At 35.5% G+C, this 17,347-nt stretch overlaps 3 protein-coding genes across 6 annotated transcripts; 2 read left to right on the plus strand and 1 right to left on the minus strand.

Moving 5' to 3' along the window:
• The first annotated feature begins 413 nt into the window (after positions 1 to 413).
• NOA1 (P-loop containing nucleoside triphosphate hydrolases superfamily protein) lies at positions 414 to 5,729 on the plus strand. Its single transcript, XM_078317036.1, has 13 exons — positions 414 to 885; positions 1,375 to 1,560; positions 2,082 to 2,168; positions 3,099 to 3,178; positions 3,271 to 3,352; positions 3,908 to 3,928; positions 4,021 to 4,066; positions 4,151 to 4,269; positions 4,347 to 4,460; positions 4,572 to 4,667; positions 4,766 to 4,855; positions 5,141 to 5,250; positions 5,392 to 5,729. Exons 1-13 carry the CDS (start codon positions 484 to 486, stop codon positions 5,633 to 5,635), a joined length of 1,677 nt encoding a protein of 558 aa, XP_078173162.1. The 5' UTR covers positions 414 to 483; the 3' UTR covers positions 5,636 to 5,729.
• A 208-nt stretch (positions 5,730 to 5,937) lies between these two features.
• Positions 5,938 to 9,741, minus strand: LOC144567016 (RGS1-HXK1-interacting protein 1-like). Its single transcript, XM_078317037.1, has 9 exons — positions 9,476 to 9,741; positions 9,180 to 9,246; positions 8,735 to 8,812; positions 8,346 to 8,398; positions 7,951 to 8,034; positions 6,656 to 6,708; positions 6,481 to 6,545; positions 6,343 to 6,401; positions 5,938 to 6,197 (listed from the first exon to the last, which is right to left on the minus strand). Exons 1-9 carry the CDS (start codon positions 9,671 to 9,673, stop codon positions 6,108 to 6,110), a joined length of 747 nt encoding a protein of 248 aa, XP_078173163.1. The 5' UTR covers positions 9,674 to 9,741; the 3' UTR covers positions 5,938 to 6,107.
• A 2,973-nt stretch (positions 9,742 to 12,714) lies between these two features.
• On the plus strand, positions 12,715 to 15,589 carry LOC144567857 (RNA-binding (RRM/RBD/RNP motifs) family protein). Of its 4 annotated transcripts, none has more exons than XM_078318061.1 (8): positions 12,715 to 12,851; positions 13,204 to 13,287; positions 13,369 to 13,449; positions 13,699 to 13,838; positions 14,177 to 14,231; positions 14,844 to 14,913; positions 15,121 to 15,183; positions 15,282 to 15,589. In XM_078318061.1, exons 1-8 carry the CDS (start codon positions 12,790 to 12,792, stop codon positions 15,432 to 15,434), a joined length of 708 nt encoding a protein of 235 aa, XP_078174187.1. In that variant the 5' UTR covers positions 12,715 to 12,789; the 3' UTR covers positions 15,435 to 15,589. The 4 variants fall into 4 exon arrangements, with proteins under 4 accessions (XP_078174187.1, XP_078174188.1, XP_078174189.1 ...); XM_078318062.1 differs by having other exon boundaries at positions 14,183 to 14,231; XM_078318063.1 differs by having other exon boundaries at positions 12,716 to 12,851; positions 15,278 to 15,589.
• The last annotated feature ends 1,758 nt before the right edge of the window (positions 15,590 to 17,347 follow it).

Consider the following 17,347-nt stretch of genomic DNA (forward strand, 5'->3'; position numbering starts at 1 on the left):
GGACGGGTAGGGTAGGGTATACCCGTTAAGGGTATTGTTAATACTCTAGCTGCACCTACTGTCGTAGTGTAATAATATATATAGTCCAAATTGTACTTGAGGACTTATGCATATTGATTCAAGCCAACAACAATTGAAGGAAATTCGCCTACGGGCTTTTTCTCAAAAAAAAAAAAAAAAAAAAAAAATTGAAGGAAATTGATGAATAATGGTAGCCTAATCTGGGTCCTGAACCTCTCTTGGTAAATTATGAAAAATTTGGACCCAAAAAGAGTATAACTTTTCAGGCATAGTTTAGGCGTTAAAAGTTAAAAAGCAAAATTGGCCCAAATAGAGAACTTGTAATTTCCCAATTTAGATCTTCATAGGTTAGAACAGGCCCGATAGTAGAAACAGTATCTCATCTTCTTTTAAGATAATTTCTCCTGATAGAGGCGGGAGTGAAGTCACAACTCAGAAGTCAGAACCGATAAGTTATCTGCCATGGCGCCAGTGTCACACTCACTTTCCTTTTCCCTCATCCCCTTCTCCAAAACTCTAACCCTGAAACCCTCTCTCTCGGCTTTTCCATGTCGCGCCTCCTCCGCACCGCCACCTCCGTCATCTCCGCCTCCCGCCGCCGATTCCGAGGGCACTGGCCCGGCGGCGCCCACGCGAGGTCAGGTGTTTTTAGAGAGACAGCGGTCCAAAGCGGCGGCCGCTGTGGTAATTAAGGAGTACAAGAGGCAAGATGATTACATCGAAAGGAAGAAGAAGAGGAGAGAGAGGAAATTGGTTCGAGCTAAGGTGGCAACTAATGTGGCTTGTTGCTACGGCTGTGGCGCGCCTCTTCAAGTAGAAGAGAGAGATGCACCTGGATTTGTTGATCCTGAGACCTATGAATTGGTAATGAATTTTTATTATTTGAACGTTTTGATATATATCCTGTATCCGTATGTCATTTAAATTTCCTATATTCCTTATATATAAAGGGCTTATAGCTGTGGTGCTTCTTTCTTAAAAGGGATCATGCAAAACCTGATCTAGTGCAAACCAGCATAGAATGTTCCAGATGAGTTTTCTGATCAGTCTCCAAAAGGTTTTGCCAAAACTAATCTAGAGAGGCAAACTAACCACAAGTCAAAACTGAAAAGGCTAATTATGGTAAGCAGGCCATGAAAATAGAATTCATTTATTAGCATTCTTTTTTGCCCTGTATGGTACCTTCCCCAGCTTTACAACTGGCCCTGATACCGCTCTGATCTTCCGTAAATTAAGATTATCAACTGTTCCCTGTTTACCTGCAAATTAGAATTACTGATTCAACTGCCAACCAAGCACAATGTGTTCAAACCAGAACTGAAGCATCTATTCTACTCATCCAACCATTTTTAGAAAAAGAGGCACCGCCAGTTGAAAACAGTTCTTTGTGGGAGATGTCGGCTATTGTCGCAAGGTCATATGATAACGGCTGTAGGAGGCCACGGCGGCTATCCAGGCGGGAAGCAGTTTGTTTCGGCTGAAGAGCTTAGGCAGAAAATCTCTCACCTCCGCCATGACAAAGTTCTCATTGTTAAGCTGGTAGTAATACTTTTAATTTTTTCATAACTTCATATGGATGGTGTCACAATGGAACAAAATAAGGTTGAGGATTTGTTGCCATTTCTATTTTGAAATGCTAACCAAACCAGAATACAGTAAAAAAGGTACATATGATGTCATCAAAAGTAGCATTTGAAAATGCTTAACCAAAATGCTGCCACGGGCTAAGAAAAGCTGACATGGACATGACACTTTAACCCATTAGGTTGACTCAGGTCGATGGGTTCATATGGCCAAATTTGAAGTTCGTTTTGTTTTTATTAGTGATTGTATTTGATTCTTTCTATACATGTGTTGATGATATCCATTGGGCCAATTAGTGGTATAGCTTTTTATTTGGAGAACAAAAAAAAATAGTAAATCTTTTGCAAGTCCTTTTTTATGGGGGTTCAATACCTCCTGACATGTTAGCTCATCTGATAAAATTTATAGCCAAGGTCAACCCTAGGTATCTGTTCTTGTTGTTTGTTTCTTAATTCTCTCCCCTTTCTTTTGTGTAGGTTGACATTGTGGATTTCAATGGCAGTTTTTTGTCACGTATTCGTGATTTAGCTGGTGGTAACCCTATTATACTTGTTGTAACAAAGGTACCCTTCTTATGATGTGTAATGCATCAACTTTTTTTCTAATTTTTTTAGTGGTCGCAAAAGTATACATCATGTCAAGAGCTGGTCACTCAACTTTGAAAGGTCCACCTGATTAGTTATCTACATTCTTCCGTCAAAAAGAACAAACAGTGATCACATTTCTCTGTTTTTCTCTCCTTCCAATTTCTCGATTTTCGTAAATCTATTTCTTCTCCATCAAGCCAACAATGGTGATGTGTGAATTAAAATGGGCGAAGGAGGAGAGAAGGTTGGGATGGGTGAACAGATTAGAACAGAAAAAAAAAATGAAGCAAAAGGTCTTGAAGAAATGGAATGCAGAGAGAAATGGAGATAATATATTGGGTCTGTCTAAATTGCTGCTGGCAGCATTTCGGCAGAGGTGCTGCCGGGGCTATATTTAGCCATGTGATGTCCAAACAACAAATCCAAACCGTTAGATGTTTAATCTATATTATAATCTACTTGGAGACCAAATTTTACATTTTTTGGAATTTTTTTACTATATATTAAGTTGGTTTGAAAACCGCTGATTTCAGTAAATTTCTGCAGCATTGAAATCAGCGGTTTTCAAACCAGCTTAATATATAGTAAAAAAATTCCAAAAAATGTAAAATTTGGTCTCCAAGTAGATTATAATATAGATTAAACATCTAACGGTTTAGATTTGTCGTTTGAACATCAAAAAATAGAAAAAACAGTGGCAGCACCGCCGGCAGAAATGCTGCCGGCAGCAAATTAGCCACAGCCTAATATATTATATCAAAGAGACCAAATCTATGTTCACAGTTGAGCGACTGTTCCATGATATGTTATGCTTTAGTGGCTTAGAAGAATATGCTATTTATATTTTTCTTTTATATTTTTGCTAAGTTTGCTTTGCTTTAGTCTAAAGGGTTCTATATTAATTAGGTTGATCTTCTTCCAAGAGATACAGATATGAATTGTGTTGGAGACTGGGTTGTTCAGTCTGTTGTTAGGAAGAAATTGAAGTAAGAGATTTAATTCTTATAAAATTCTCTTCTTTCTTTAAAAGTTTTAATAATTTTAGATGCTTATAAGACATACACATATATACATGCAGTGTGCTAAGTGTCCATTTGACCAGCTCGAAGTCATTAGTTGGTATTACAGGAGTTATATCAGCTATACAGAATGAAAAGAAGGTTGTGCTTCTGATGTATCACTTTAATATTTCTTTGCTCTTTTCCTACTTGTTAAAGAACCCTACCAGAGCAAATTCTCAAACTTTAAATTAAATTCGACAGGACTGCTTATGTAAGTGAAAATGTAATAAAAAAACTCTACTTTTATATGTATGTCAAATATCTGCATAGTGACAAATTCGGAACTTGGAATAATTGGGCGATGTCTAAAATTCGTATTCAGGTATAATTAGTTTTCTTGTAATGCATGTGAATATACTGAAATTCTGATGTTTTTAGAAAGAAAATAAATTTTATAAATAATTTGAGAATAATTCGTCAAAATTGCGAATAATTCAGACATAATTCGTTTATTTGTTTGGGAAGGTGTTAAAACAAATTATAAGCTAATTATTCATGAATCTTGTTACTATTTGTATACCAGTTCTGACATGCTTGGTAGTATAAAGGTTTCAAAAAAATTAAACCTGATAAGGAGCTCATTTGTTTAAATGTCCGTTGTATACTCTTTCTATCCCATGTAGCTGCTGAAGCATTTTTGCCTTTATTTTACAGGGCCGTGATGTCTATATCCTGGTAAGCATTTCTGGCTATGTCTAGAAACTACACATTCTATTAGCCTTCACTTATTTATTCTATATCAAAAAGAATACTTGTTTCCCTTTTAGGGCTCAGCGAATGTCGGTAAATCTGCATTTATTAGTGCCTTGCTTCGTAAGTTCGAACCAAACTCTCAGTTTCGATTAGAAAACAACAACAACAAAGGGTGTTTGATTATTCAAAACTGAAAATTGGCAGAAACAATGGCAACGAAGGATCCAGTGGCAGCAGCAGCACAAAAATACAAACCAATGCAATCAGCTGTACCTGGAACAACCTTAGGTCCTATTCAAATCGATGCCTTCTTAGGAGCCGGGGTAGTTCTTCTTTCTCTCTGTCATTTCTTGATTACTATTAAAATTTTCTGTTTCTTTATGAAAAAACCTTGTTGCAGAAATTATACGACACACCAGGAGTGCATCTGCATCATAGACAAGCAGCGGTAGTACAAGCTAATGACCTCCCATCTCTTGCTCCTCAAAGCCGTTTGAGGCCCCGTTATTTTCCTGTATGATTTATTTTTCCTAGTCATTTGATTTGGTTAATTTTCTTTTAATGTTAGCGATAGCCCAAATCCTACATGCTAGTTTCAGCCTTTAGATTGCACTGATGTTTTCAGATTCCGTCAGTTAATGGGCAAACAAGCGCTTCAAACTGTGAATTGAATGGGAACTCTCTATTCTGGGGAGGACTTGTCAGAATTGATGCCATCAAGGTAACGTAATATTTGGTAGAATATTTACTAGTTTTCTTGTTGTTATTAAATAATGACTAATGCAGGCATTGGGTATTTCATTTTTTTCTCTGAACCAGGTCCTCACAAGAACCCGTTTGACCTTCTATGGTCCAAGGAGAATACAAACAACCATGGTCCCTTCTAACAAAGCAGATGACTTCTACCAAGTACGAGTTTCTAGTATATTTTATTTTATTATAGTAGTTTTGCTATGTGCTTCCAGAAATTATGCTTCCAATATTGATGGCCATCAGAACTAACTAAAAAGAGTTTGCACCCTTGTGAGAATCATTCAACAAAAATCTTATGTGAGTCAGGTAGCACAAGAGATGCAAGCAAATGCCTGTGGAAGCTTACTGGCAATGCACATGTTTTATCAAGTAGCCATTTATAATAAATTTGGTGCGTTAGCAAGCAATTTGATAGCAATACACTTTGTAAACTTTCTGCAGAGGGAGGTTGGGTTGACTTTGACGCCTCCAACCGGTAAAGACAACACAGAAACTTGGCCTGGACTTGAAGCTGTAAAGCAGTTGCAAATAAAGTTCACTAAGAAAAATGGGTATGTTACAGGAAAGCTAGCTTCTTATAATTCAGCTTCTGAACTTCTGAGGTTCTGATAGACTATTTAAAAACTAGAACACAACGTCTGGTCCTCCAAAATGAACTAAACAAATTGGTGATCTTTTAAATTATTGTACAGGCCTGCTTGTGACATTGCAATATCAGGCCTTGGGTGGATATCAGTTGAACCATTCGGTTTGCCAGGAGAAGATAATGATGACGAAGAAGAAGTTGGAGAACTCCATTTGTCAATTCATGTACCAAAACCAGTAGAGATTTTTGTTAGGCGTCCATTGCCAGTGGGCAAAGCTGCTGAAAGCTGGTACGAGTACGAGGAACTGTCTGAGAAGGAAGAGGAGTCTAGACCGAAGTGGTTTTATTGACTTATTTGATGTCCAGAGAAGATAACTCTAGATCAAAATAGTTTTACTGATTATTCTATAATATAAAATAATATTATTCTTATGGACGACCAAATTGTAGCTTTTCCTTTTCCGCTTCCAGATTTTGTAAGAAGATTTGATAGTACAATGGCGTTGCTACATTGTAAATAATGTCGTTAACAAGGCCAAATGACAGACTGATCTCGTCTTGCATGATGAAATAGTTAGGTTATCATTGAGTTTGAAATCACGTTAGCGAAGTAAAAACAATTACAACATTGGCCCGAAACACAAGTTAACTATTTTTTCTTTACTACTGTGAATTGGTATTTTTATTTTCCTCCTCACATAGTCCCAGTGGTCTCCAAAGCCCAAACTGGGATGAAAATCAGAATTTGAGAGCGGTACTCAGAAAAAAAGAAAAGAAAAAGAAAGTGATACTGATCAAAGATTAAATTCAAAAATTGCATTATTAAATGGGCACCCCATAATTGAGAATTTTTGATAGGGCAGCACTAAGTGCTTTCTTCTCCCGCTTGACTTCAGAATCCAGCTTAGCTGCCTATAAATTTCAAATTAAACAGCAATAATATTAGAAAATGTAAAAGCGGGAGTTATATTAACAAGAACCAATCCTGTAAATCAGCAAAATAATTCAACCAGCACTGTTTCGAGTGATTTTTTTTTTTTCTGAAAATGAAATTAACCTGGGACTTGAATGGAGAGGCTTGAGGCCTAGGAAGCTGATGAAGAACTTCTTTCAGATCTGGTGCAATTACAATTGTCTTATCAGTACCTAATTTTGAGGTGTAGTGAGATAAGTTGACAACATAAGTAATGTGCACCTCTTATCTCATTTTCTACTCGTTTAATGTTGCGAAGCTGACTTTCAATAGCACGGCCTTCTTCCCTTCATGCGCAATTGTGCATGTAAGATTTGATTACACAAGAAAAGGATGAAGAGGTCACAGTAAATTGGAAAATAGAAATTAAAATATGATATGAGAAAAGATTTTATACTTGAATGTAGCCAAACCCTTCTCAAATTGCCTTTCTGCATTGAGTGATCGCTCCTGTGTTAAAAAAAGAGGAGAAATTGAAATAATCTTCTAACTATATGAAACAAGAAATGCAAACAGTAACAAAAATTACTTCACAGCCAAAGAGAAACTTCCCTGCTTGCCTACAAGTCTCATAAAATCTGGTATAAACAAGTAATAGTGTTGGGCTATTGTGCTAAATGAAGGGGCATGCTTTACTTCACGCCCATATCTTTGTTACTGAAGTCTTAAGAAGTCGATCCTAACCGTTCAACATGATTTACATACTGAAATGTGTTTGGAGACCAAATTTTAATTTTTGTTGGATAACTTTTACTATTTTTTTAGATTTTTTTAAAACCACTATTTTTCAGAAAATTCTGTACCATATAAAAACAGTGATTTTCAAAATTCTAAAGAAATAATAAAAATTTCCAAAAAATGTATAATTTGGTCTCCCAACACAATTTAATATGGAGATCAAGCTGAACAGTTCGGATTGACTATTTGAACTTTGAAATGGCAATATATGAACATGAAGTCAAACATGTCCTTTATTTCATGAAGCGCAATAGCCCATCTCCAAGTAATATTCCTGTATGATCTTACATACATGTAAACTTGCCATCTGATCTCCTTAGCTAACTAGAGAAGGCTCTGGTGGCACACATTTTTATATCAGAAGCTTTTAAATACCCTATTCCAGATAAAGACACCTTCAACCAATTGCAATAGCTGACGTGGCAATTGTAATTTTAATTGCAAGAATGTAAAGCAATTGTTTAATTAGCAACCCATTCATTGTAACTTAAGGTATGGATATACTCTTGCTAATATAATTACTGCAAGTACAACTAGCAATCTAAATTGCTGGTCCTGATCTTTATCTTCATCATGAGCTCTATATCCAGATAAAACATCACAAGTACAACAGTTTTATTGGGTTATCTTAGCCAAAAGCCAATGCACCATATCAATCATGTTAGAACTTAGTATAGTGAATTTGACATGCTGGTTTTTCAACATTCTGCCCATGCACAAAGCAGACTCTTCATTTTTTCAATATTGTATGTGGATGTGGATCTCATGACTTGGATCAACAGCAACAGTAGGATTTCAAATGTTTGTTATTGAATGTGCAACTAGCCACACCAAATCTAGTGGCACCGGATTTCTCTTCAAAGAACTCCCCTAGTACAACTCGATGTCTGTGAGGAACTAAAGGACTGCACCACAAAAAATTTCCATTGAAATATATTAGCAAGAGATAATTACCATTAATTTTCTATTCTCATTAGTGATAAGATTGAGTGATTGTCTTAACCCATTGACATCTGTCTTTGCACTAGAAATCAAGACCTACAACAAAGTCAAAATGAGCACAGTTAAATTTTATTGAGATTCCACCGTAGAAACTAGAAAGTTTGGTGCTCCTATTAGCATACAAATCAATTAATTCTTCATGATGGTTAAAATCAGTATAGCAAACTTAGAGAGCTGCATCCTATTGATTTGGTTGTCGAATAGTCAATGTAAATGGCAGATGAGCTCAATTGAACAAAAAATACACACACATATATATATTCACTGGCCTGATTGAACAGAAGACTTGTTCAAGTACTGATTCTCACTTCACTTCCAAAAAAGCATGAAAGGAGACTTGTTCTTACCTCATTGCTCACAAAGGTCCGTCTCAAAGTTTGGATTAGATATTGTCTTGGACCTGCAAAATAAGAGGGGAAATCATTTCAACAAAAGAAGAAATGACAAATTGCACTGAAATGCATAAAAAACTTCTATTCAGATATCAGCATACTAATACTTCCTTAGCGTTCATTAATCATATTAAGATCAAAGAATGTGATCCAGTAAGTAAATAGAAACCTGTGGAAGGTCATACTGAACCACACGTCATGATTGGCCAGACTGTTGATGTTCACACACCAACATTACTCTTAAGTTAACCTCATTATAAGTTGGGGAATATGTGCATACATAACTAAATAGAGAACAAAACAAAGAGAATTATGATTAAAATGTATGAAGTAAGGAGGAGAACCTTTAAGAAGAACTAGCCCTGTACTAGTTGCCACCCCAAGACATAAGCCAGGGTGTGATCTCGCTACTAATACTCCCTCTACAAAACAAATTTAAATGAAGTATAGCAAATGAAATTGGCACAACCTTTTCAGTTTAATAGCATGATAATAGCCAATGATTCCCATATTTGTAGAAAACAAGAATCATTGAAGCTTTAGTGGGGGTTCTAAGTCATTGTACTTTGTAATTATGTGACTATGTAGGCAGTAAAAACTTTTCTTTACTAATACAATCGTCACTGGGCAATTGCCCAATAACCTTAAAAAAATCATTAAGCCTGATATATCTTTATACATCTTAGCCCTAATTTTAATTCGAAGTAATGTTCAATTAAATTTCTTATGGATGTTAAGCCCCCAACAACACCACGAAAGAGAAGATAAAACAATATAATGGGATTATACCTTTGATCTTTGCAATTGCCATTTCTTCATGTGAAACATATTGACTCTTGATCAATTCAACCTTTTCCTAAGATTGCACAAAAGACCAGAGAGAGTTTAGGATGTAATTCCTTGAATTCTGATGTTTTTGAAAAACATTTCGAGTTATTCTAATCTAATTTACTTTACTTTTAGCTCGCAAATTAGACATCTTCTTCCTTGACATTTGACAAAATACTCCTTTAGAACATATGCATGTAAAATATCAGGGAAAAAGAGAGAGAGAGATAGAGAGACGACGAGAGGAAAGACATTACCTTGACCTCGAGAAGGCGTTCGGAGGAGAAATCCGCGGCGGCGCCGGTGGCGACGAAGGCTGCGTCAATGGCCGAATCGATTGCTGCCTGAGCCGCCACGGACTTCTCCATGGCTTTCTCCATAGCCCGTCGCGCCAATTCTCTGACGATATCCGCTGTATCGACTGACCCTGATGATCCTCCCTCTCTTTTCTCCATTGATTCGATTGAGTGAGAAGTCGGAACTTCAGAAAAAAAAACAAAAAAAGTCGGATTAACTAGCTGTCGCTGATGTTTTCATCCTCTGCTATGGTCGTCATTACAGCAGAATGCAATCATTTTTCTGATTGAAAGCATACGGTACCCTGCAGAGTGTAGAATGAAATTTGCATTTTTTTTTTCATTCAATTTTTATTTTTTTTGAAACCTTGCCGTTGCTGTCATATATATTTTTTATTAATTAAAACGTAAAATACATTCATCGTTCTACATCTAAAACATCATTCAAACTACATCAATATCTAACAACATAAACAACTGAAACAACAAAAGAAACAAATCATATCTTTTAGTGGTAGACACCGATAACCTTCAGTATTGGTTGGCTAGCGACCAAAGAAAATGAGACATTTTTTTTTTCTTTTCTATTTGGATTGCGTGGGAGTGCAAAGATAGAGGAGAGCCGACGACTAGGGCTATTGCCGTCAACTGTCCTTAGCTCTCCCAACAATGGTGAAGGAAGAGAAGGTGCCGATAGACAAGGGAGATGGCGACTAGGGCTATTATCGTCAACTTTCTCTTCTTCCGAAAAGAGAAATCATATTATTTTTATTACATGTCTTATTTTTTAGTTAAAGAACTGAAAAGAAATGTCCGTACATTGAATTTTTTTGTTTTGGTAAAAAAGATTTTATTTTAAATTGCTTGCACATTTGTATTTTGTTTTTTTAGTAATGTGATTATATATGTGTAAAATGAATTAGTTGTCATAATTTATAAAAAAAAACTAGTTAATATATTAGTAATGTAATTACATTTTGTTGGTCCCAAAGACACTTAGAGGGGAGATGAATATGACATTTTTAAATTTTTAACCTAAGTTATAAGTCCCTGGTGTGTTTTATAGTTATTCTTGGCGAAAACTAGAATAACTTGGTCCTAAACTAAAATATAAAATAAATAAAGTAAATTGTAGAGTTTAGAGACACTTAACACGAGAGTTGTTTATAGAGTTCGGCACTGACGCCTATATCTCCGGGGCTCGTGACCTTCAAGGTGGCGCTCCTTTCTTTACCCAATGAGTAAGGATATAAGGTGGAATAGATGAGCCCTTACAATCTTCTGGGAAGTCACACAGCCTGAGCACGGAATTGGCTCACGAGTATTAAAGGCTCAAAGAAAATAATCCGAGCAACAAAAGGCTCAAGGATTGCAAGGTGAGCAACAAGGCTCAAGGTAGTAGTTGATTTGATCACGCAGGATCACCCTAGGAGTTGTTGTATTGATTGTGAGTATTGAAGTAAGCAAAGCCTAGTGTAAAGATATTGGCTCCAAACTCCCAACGGGGTGGTAGTTCACTTTCGAGTGAGCTTCCATGTGAATTTAAAAAAGGTCGCCTACAGTAATCTGATCTTGATAGATGGATAAACATGATTGACTCTTTAGTATACTCTGATCTTGATATTATGAAACATGATTGGCTATTTAGTATAGTTTGAGCTTGATACTATGAAACAAGATCGGCTGATTGTAATAGTTCGATCTTAATAGTTATCAGGGTCAGCTAGAAGTCCGATCATGATTATCCCTACTTTCAATATCGCTTGGATCAGGATCGCACCCAAATTTGATCCTGATTGCTATTTCCCCACTAGTGAAAGGGGGGTTGCTAGCCCAAACCCGGAGGGACCTCTATAGCATAACCGAACTAACGCAAATTGAGGGTCAAACATCGCACTTCCTCAAGGACCTCTCATCCTTGGTCACTTTCCTCAACTGCTCAACAGAGCATTGCACGGCCACAAGCTTGAAGACATGGAGGTGGCATAGCTCGGGGCAGTTCTCATGCTCAACAGCATACAAGATCATGCATGACATCAATGAGAGATCTACCATGAACATGAAGATATAGAAAATCAAAGTGCCGCAAAAAGTAAAGTTATTCTTGTGGTTGGTGTTCCAGGATAAAGTCCTAACCTAGAAAACACTATTGAGAAGGGAATGTCAGGTACAATCAGGGTGCAAGCTGTGCACATCCACTGCAATGGAAACAAGAGACTATATTTTCTTAGAGTGTTCCTATGCTATACGATTCCGACGAAGAATGTTCTCAACTCTCAACAAAGCATAGTACTACTGGTGCATGAAGGAGAAACAATAAGAGACATACGGTGGAAGGGAAGAAGGGGAGTGGGCAAGGTGTGGAGAGCAGCGTGGGACTTAATATGGGCGACATGCCTATGACCTCTATTGAAGGAGAGAAACAGGTGAATATTCTCTGATAAGACCAAACCGGTTCACATACTAACAAAGTAAGTGTAGATAGATGTGAATAATTGGGGGGCATTTATATAAACTAATGGAGAGTCAGGTCGGACAGTGGCCTTGTAAATAATATGTGGAAACCGAACAACAATACATATAGTATGTAGAATTAAACTAGGATTGTAAAACTTTTTTAATCATCAATTGAATCGTTGGAGCAATTAAAATTATGATATTTGTTAACACTTTGTAGTTGTAACAGAGGCGGATCTTATTTATTTATATTGAAATTTAATTAAATTTTATTTTTTTCAGGACTTTTTATATCTCAACCTCCTTCAATAATAATTAAATATTTACCTGTAATATAATAGTTGAAACTCTATTTTATAATAGAAAAATCTTAAATTCAAATCTCACTTACTGTATTTCGTATTTTAATTTGGGTCACCTTTATCAAAAATTTCTAGTTCCGCCCTCAAGTTGTAACGCGCGCAATCAAAATCGTAGTGCTGTCTTTTGCGGTGTATTTTTTCTTCGATAAAAAATAAACATTGCCCTTGTCGGCCGAACCCTCCTAATTCTCATATTTTTGTTGGATTTAAGTTCTACAGGAATAAAATAAAAATAAAGTAAAAGGAGAAAATAAAAAACCTCCAAGAAAGTTAAAATGAAATAAAAAAAGCCCATGTAAGGCCCGCATCTCTAGAAAACACCCACTCGATAATACCTCACTCTGACCTGTGTGGCCCACAACTCAGACTAACCTCCTCTTTCTTTCGCAATTTTTATTATTTTTCTGAAACCGAATTACAAATCGATCCGAGCACACGCTGCAGCGGAGGTCGAAGATGCCTCGATACAGAGACGAGCCAGCCGCAGTGCGCGTTTACACCGTCTGCGATGAATCAAAGTAATTGAAACAGTACTAGAGAAATTTTTCCGGTCGTATATAGTCAGGAGAAGAAGGGATGAATTTAAAACTAAGCTGTACACTGAATTTGATTGATTTTCGTCTAATTAGAGTTATTTTTTATTGAATTAGGGTTTAATCAGACCAAACTTTAGCTGAAATAGGCTCTGAAGCACTATACCGTGTACCATTTGGTAATCAGTACTAACCTATTGCTGCTGTTGATGCACAGAGATTGACTTGACTGGAATTTAGGCAGAAAATTTGAGACAGATTTTATAATCAATGAGTAATGAGTAATACAATTTGTTAAGGTCATTTTTACGGTCCAACCCCCTTCCTTTTTTTGCAGATATCTAATCGTGAGAAACGTTCCTTCATTAGGATGCGAAGAAGAGCTCAAGAAATTATTTGAATCATACGGTCCAGTTGAAGAGTAAGTTCATCTTTTCAAAATTCCTTTATTTCTTCTTTTGGATATCATTATGCTTTTAAGCCTAACCATTATATTTTACAGGTGTAAGCCCATGGATGCCGAGGATTGTGAACCGTATACTGATGTTTTCTTTATCAAATTCTCTCAGGTCAGCAATGCAAGGTGATTATAATTGTACTTGAAGATAAGAAAAATATTTTTGTTTATTAAAAACTTGTACCTTTGCTTCTTTTTGGTCCATCTTAATTAGAATTTAGTTAAGTTAGGTTTTAATGGATACTTACCTAAAAAGGAACATTAACAATCAGTGCTGTGCTTATTCTTTTTCAACTAGTGACCAATCTGTTAGATATTTTTAATGTCTCTAAAATATGTAAATCTTACTTCTGACAGTAACATTATGATCTGAAGGTTTTCGAAGAGAAAACTTGATGAGTCTGTTTTTCTTGGGAATCGAATACAAGTTACATATGCACCTCATTTTGAGACACTTTCTGACACAAAAGAAAAACTTGAAGCCAGGAGGCGTGAAGTATTAGGCCGCATCAATAGTAAGTTTAATTTTGCATCTAGCTCTCGAAACTTTTTGTTTGTAATATCAATTGTGTTCGACCAAATTGCATGGCTGAATCAAGGCTTAATCAGGTGTTGTAACCATATACCATCGTTATCAGACATAAACCATGCAAGTTGAGTCGGATTATAGAAAGTTACTTTACAATACCTACAACTTCACTTTCAGGCTGGGATATATTAGTACTGGACATGCGATGCCAAGCATAGTACCTGGATGCACTGGTTATGTTTGTGTAGTTGCTCTGGAATTTAAATATTAGGTAGTGCATTTCCTGAAAACTCAAATTCATCTTTGTTTTGCATTTTTTTTCTGCTACAGCTGGGAGAACAGAAGGTGCACAAGTTAAGAATTGTCTCTCTAATAAGAGGTATGGCCATAAATTCTACTGTCTTTTGCTTTTACATGCCCTTTTCGTTTTATTTCATTATTAATATGATTAAATGGGGTTTTATCCCAAGTTACTTGCATGTCAATGTAGAAATCCTAGAAATATTAAGGTAATATTTCCCATGAACCTTTGCGAGATTTCATAGCATGTTAAAATAGTTACGTAAAATCTGTGTGCTTATTCTTAACTTAAAAAATGTGCCTTAATTCTATTTATTGCTTTTAGTTTTTTATTTTTTTTCATTTTTTTTTCATTTTTTTTCATTTTTTTTCATTTTTGTTCATTTTTGTTCATTTTTGCACATTTTTGCACATTTTTGCAGCAGTCCTAACTGCTGCTGGCAGCTCTTTTTGTTACATGTTTAATTGCCAATATGGCTGGTCCTCGCCTCCTCAACAAATCAGTTGTAATACTGAATATATAGTTTCAAAACCATGAGATAATGCAAAATAAATGGCAAAAATTGAAATCTTAAAGACCTATTATGAGTGGCCAGTACCAGTCCATCTATGCCAGTTGAACAGTACGAGCACTATAATCTCTGTTCTTTTTAGATTTGGTTGCTATTTTGTAATGTTTTCATATATCCAGAGGCTATGGAAATGCAAGTCAACGATCTAGTACTGCAGACATGGTTTATGATCATGTTCCCTCCAACAAGGCATGCTATTTTCATTCTGACCATGTTAAAAATCCAAACATCATTTCTTTCTCACAAAAGAGTAAAGAAATGTTTCTTCATTTTCAATCTCAAGGAAGTTGTGCTATCAGAAATTAAAATTTAAGATGAATTTTGTTGTTATATTTTAACAATGTCAACTATGTGATGCATAATAATGAAGCATGTAATTTTTTATATTTTTTCCAGGATTATTTTCCCTCTGTATCCATGAATGCCACTGTAAATTTGGTCAGAGACAAACTGGAAAAGGTCTCTCTGTCTCTCTCTCTCTCTCTCTCTATCTCTCTAAGTATCATAATTAGAGGACCTAGCTGTTAAATTAATACTTTTGTTATTCTTTCAGATAGAATATAGCAGTAAGAGCTCAGACAGTTTACCAGCTTCGAAGAAACCAAAGGTTGACACAAGACGAAGAATATAATGGATGTTGTTATCTTTTTGAAATTAAATCTCTTGATTTTACATGTTTACATCAACATTTTCTGTATGTCTACATGTAAAATTTTGCACTATAGTCTTCCCTTGGTCTAGTATGTCGTGGTTTTAGGGTTGCTGCCAGTTTCGTATTAACTAAGCTAGATTGATTTCAATTGTTGCTCAATTTTTATAACTAGTTACTGTAAATATGAATAACTATTTATTATTTAGTTCCCTATGGCTTTAATGTTCCAAAAAAAAAAGTTACTCTTTCACAAAAATACAATCTGTTATCTGTTGTTATGTTTTTTTAACAGATGCTGGCAAAACATGCAGCACGTACGGTTTAAGGAATTTAATTGCTGACGTTTGATACTGGTTAATTTTTAATTCATCGCACTAATTAAGAAAACTTTACTTGGCAAAGAGAGGTGATCGACAATTTAACAATAACGGTTAATTAACTTGTCAGGAGTTATGCCATGTGGTCAGAATTATGGGTTCCGATTTGTGACTGTATAGGCCATATAAGCCAGAAGCCCCAGAAGTATCTTCCCCTTTTAAATGTAATTGGTTTCTTGTCCTTTGAAGTACGTTGGCGTGTGAACCTGTCCCTATGCCATTTAAGCAAGTGTTTATATTTATCGAAATATTTTCCATTTCTATGTTTTCATGCCGCATTTATTTAGTCCATCTAGAAAATCATTTAATTACTACATCAAATAATTTGTAAATTCTAAGAGTTTAGTTTTGGCTCTTTTATTGGAATAAGAAGAATTCAAAATTGGACTGAAATCAACCCTGTAGAATAAATGAGGATGGTAATAAATATATAATTTTAATCTTTGGTTCTCCCTTTCTCGTGCAATAGTTATCACTTATCAACCCTGTAGAAATTATTTGATGCACCAATAAGGCGCCTTCCCATCAATATTCGTAATGCCTCTCTAATAGAGCAGTAACAGTAGTTAAGCATGTAACAGAATATTGTTAGAGGACTGATTGAGAATAGCGAGCTGTAATTAATATGTAATTAGGTGTGACAGATTACTGTTAACAGAAACCAAAGCCTATGTATACTGGCCGTTAACGTTGTAAACAGATTGCGGGAAGAATAATACAAATTAAGATTTCATTCTCAAATTCATTCATTTCTCTGAGTTTTCACTCTCTCAAAGAAATAAAAAATCTTCAAATCGGTTGTAAAAATCTGATTTTATATGCTATCATAGTATAATATCTGTGAAAGTCCGTTTATTTCGCTATCATGTTACGAAACTTTAGGAAATGAGGACTAAATAACAAAGACCTATGATATCGACCTATTTCTCAAATTCTCCATAGATCCATCCCTAGCATAGGTAATTAATTAGACCATTTTTTTACTTGCTTCTAGTTCTTTCCCTACACAATAAGTCAATTTAAGATTCTTGCTAACATGATCTCGGTCATCTCTTGCAATCTACTTAATTAGATTATTCTATATTTTAGAAAGAATATTAATTATAGGGGCACAAGATGAAAGCCACAATTGAGGAGACCACCACGGAAATCTACAAGCTCGATCGAGTCATAAAAGATCCAAGCATGCACTTGAATATTTTCATTCTCTGTTCCTTTTTCTAAATGATGCTGTTGCTTGTACTCATTAACCTTGCTTGTGGAAATGAAATTTCACTGGCTTGCAATCCACACTCCTTTCGATCTGTTTGCTGGGTTAATTAATGCTATCTTACTACTCCATCACTACTAGTGCTAGTTTAATAAATTAACATAAGCAATAATTAATTACTGATGATATATATGTATCATTTAAAAATGATCTGATAGCAAGAAAAAAATGTGTACTTTGCATTGACGTGTCTGAAGAATGAAGATTCTCTCTTCCTTTTGGCTTTTTCTCTTTTTAAACATTTTTTTCTTATAATAATTATCCTAGATTTTCGTCCCTGTCTTAATGGTTTCCTAAATCTTGTACAAAGTAACCTTTACTTCA

Source organism: Carex rostrata, chromosome 16, assembly GCF_964058835.1.
Source record: "Carex rostrata chromosome 16, lpCarRost1.2, whole genome shotgun sequence".
In the NCBI taxonomy this organism is placed as follows: domain Eukaryota; kingdom Viridiplantae; phylum Streptophyta; class Magnoliopsida; order Poales; family Cyperaceae; genus Carex; species Carex rostrata.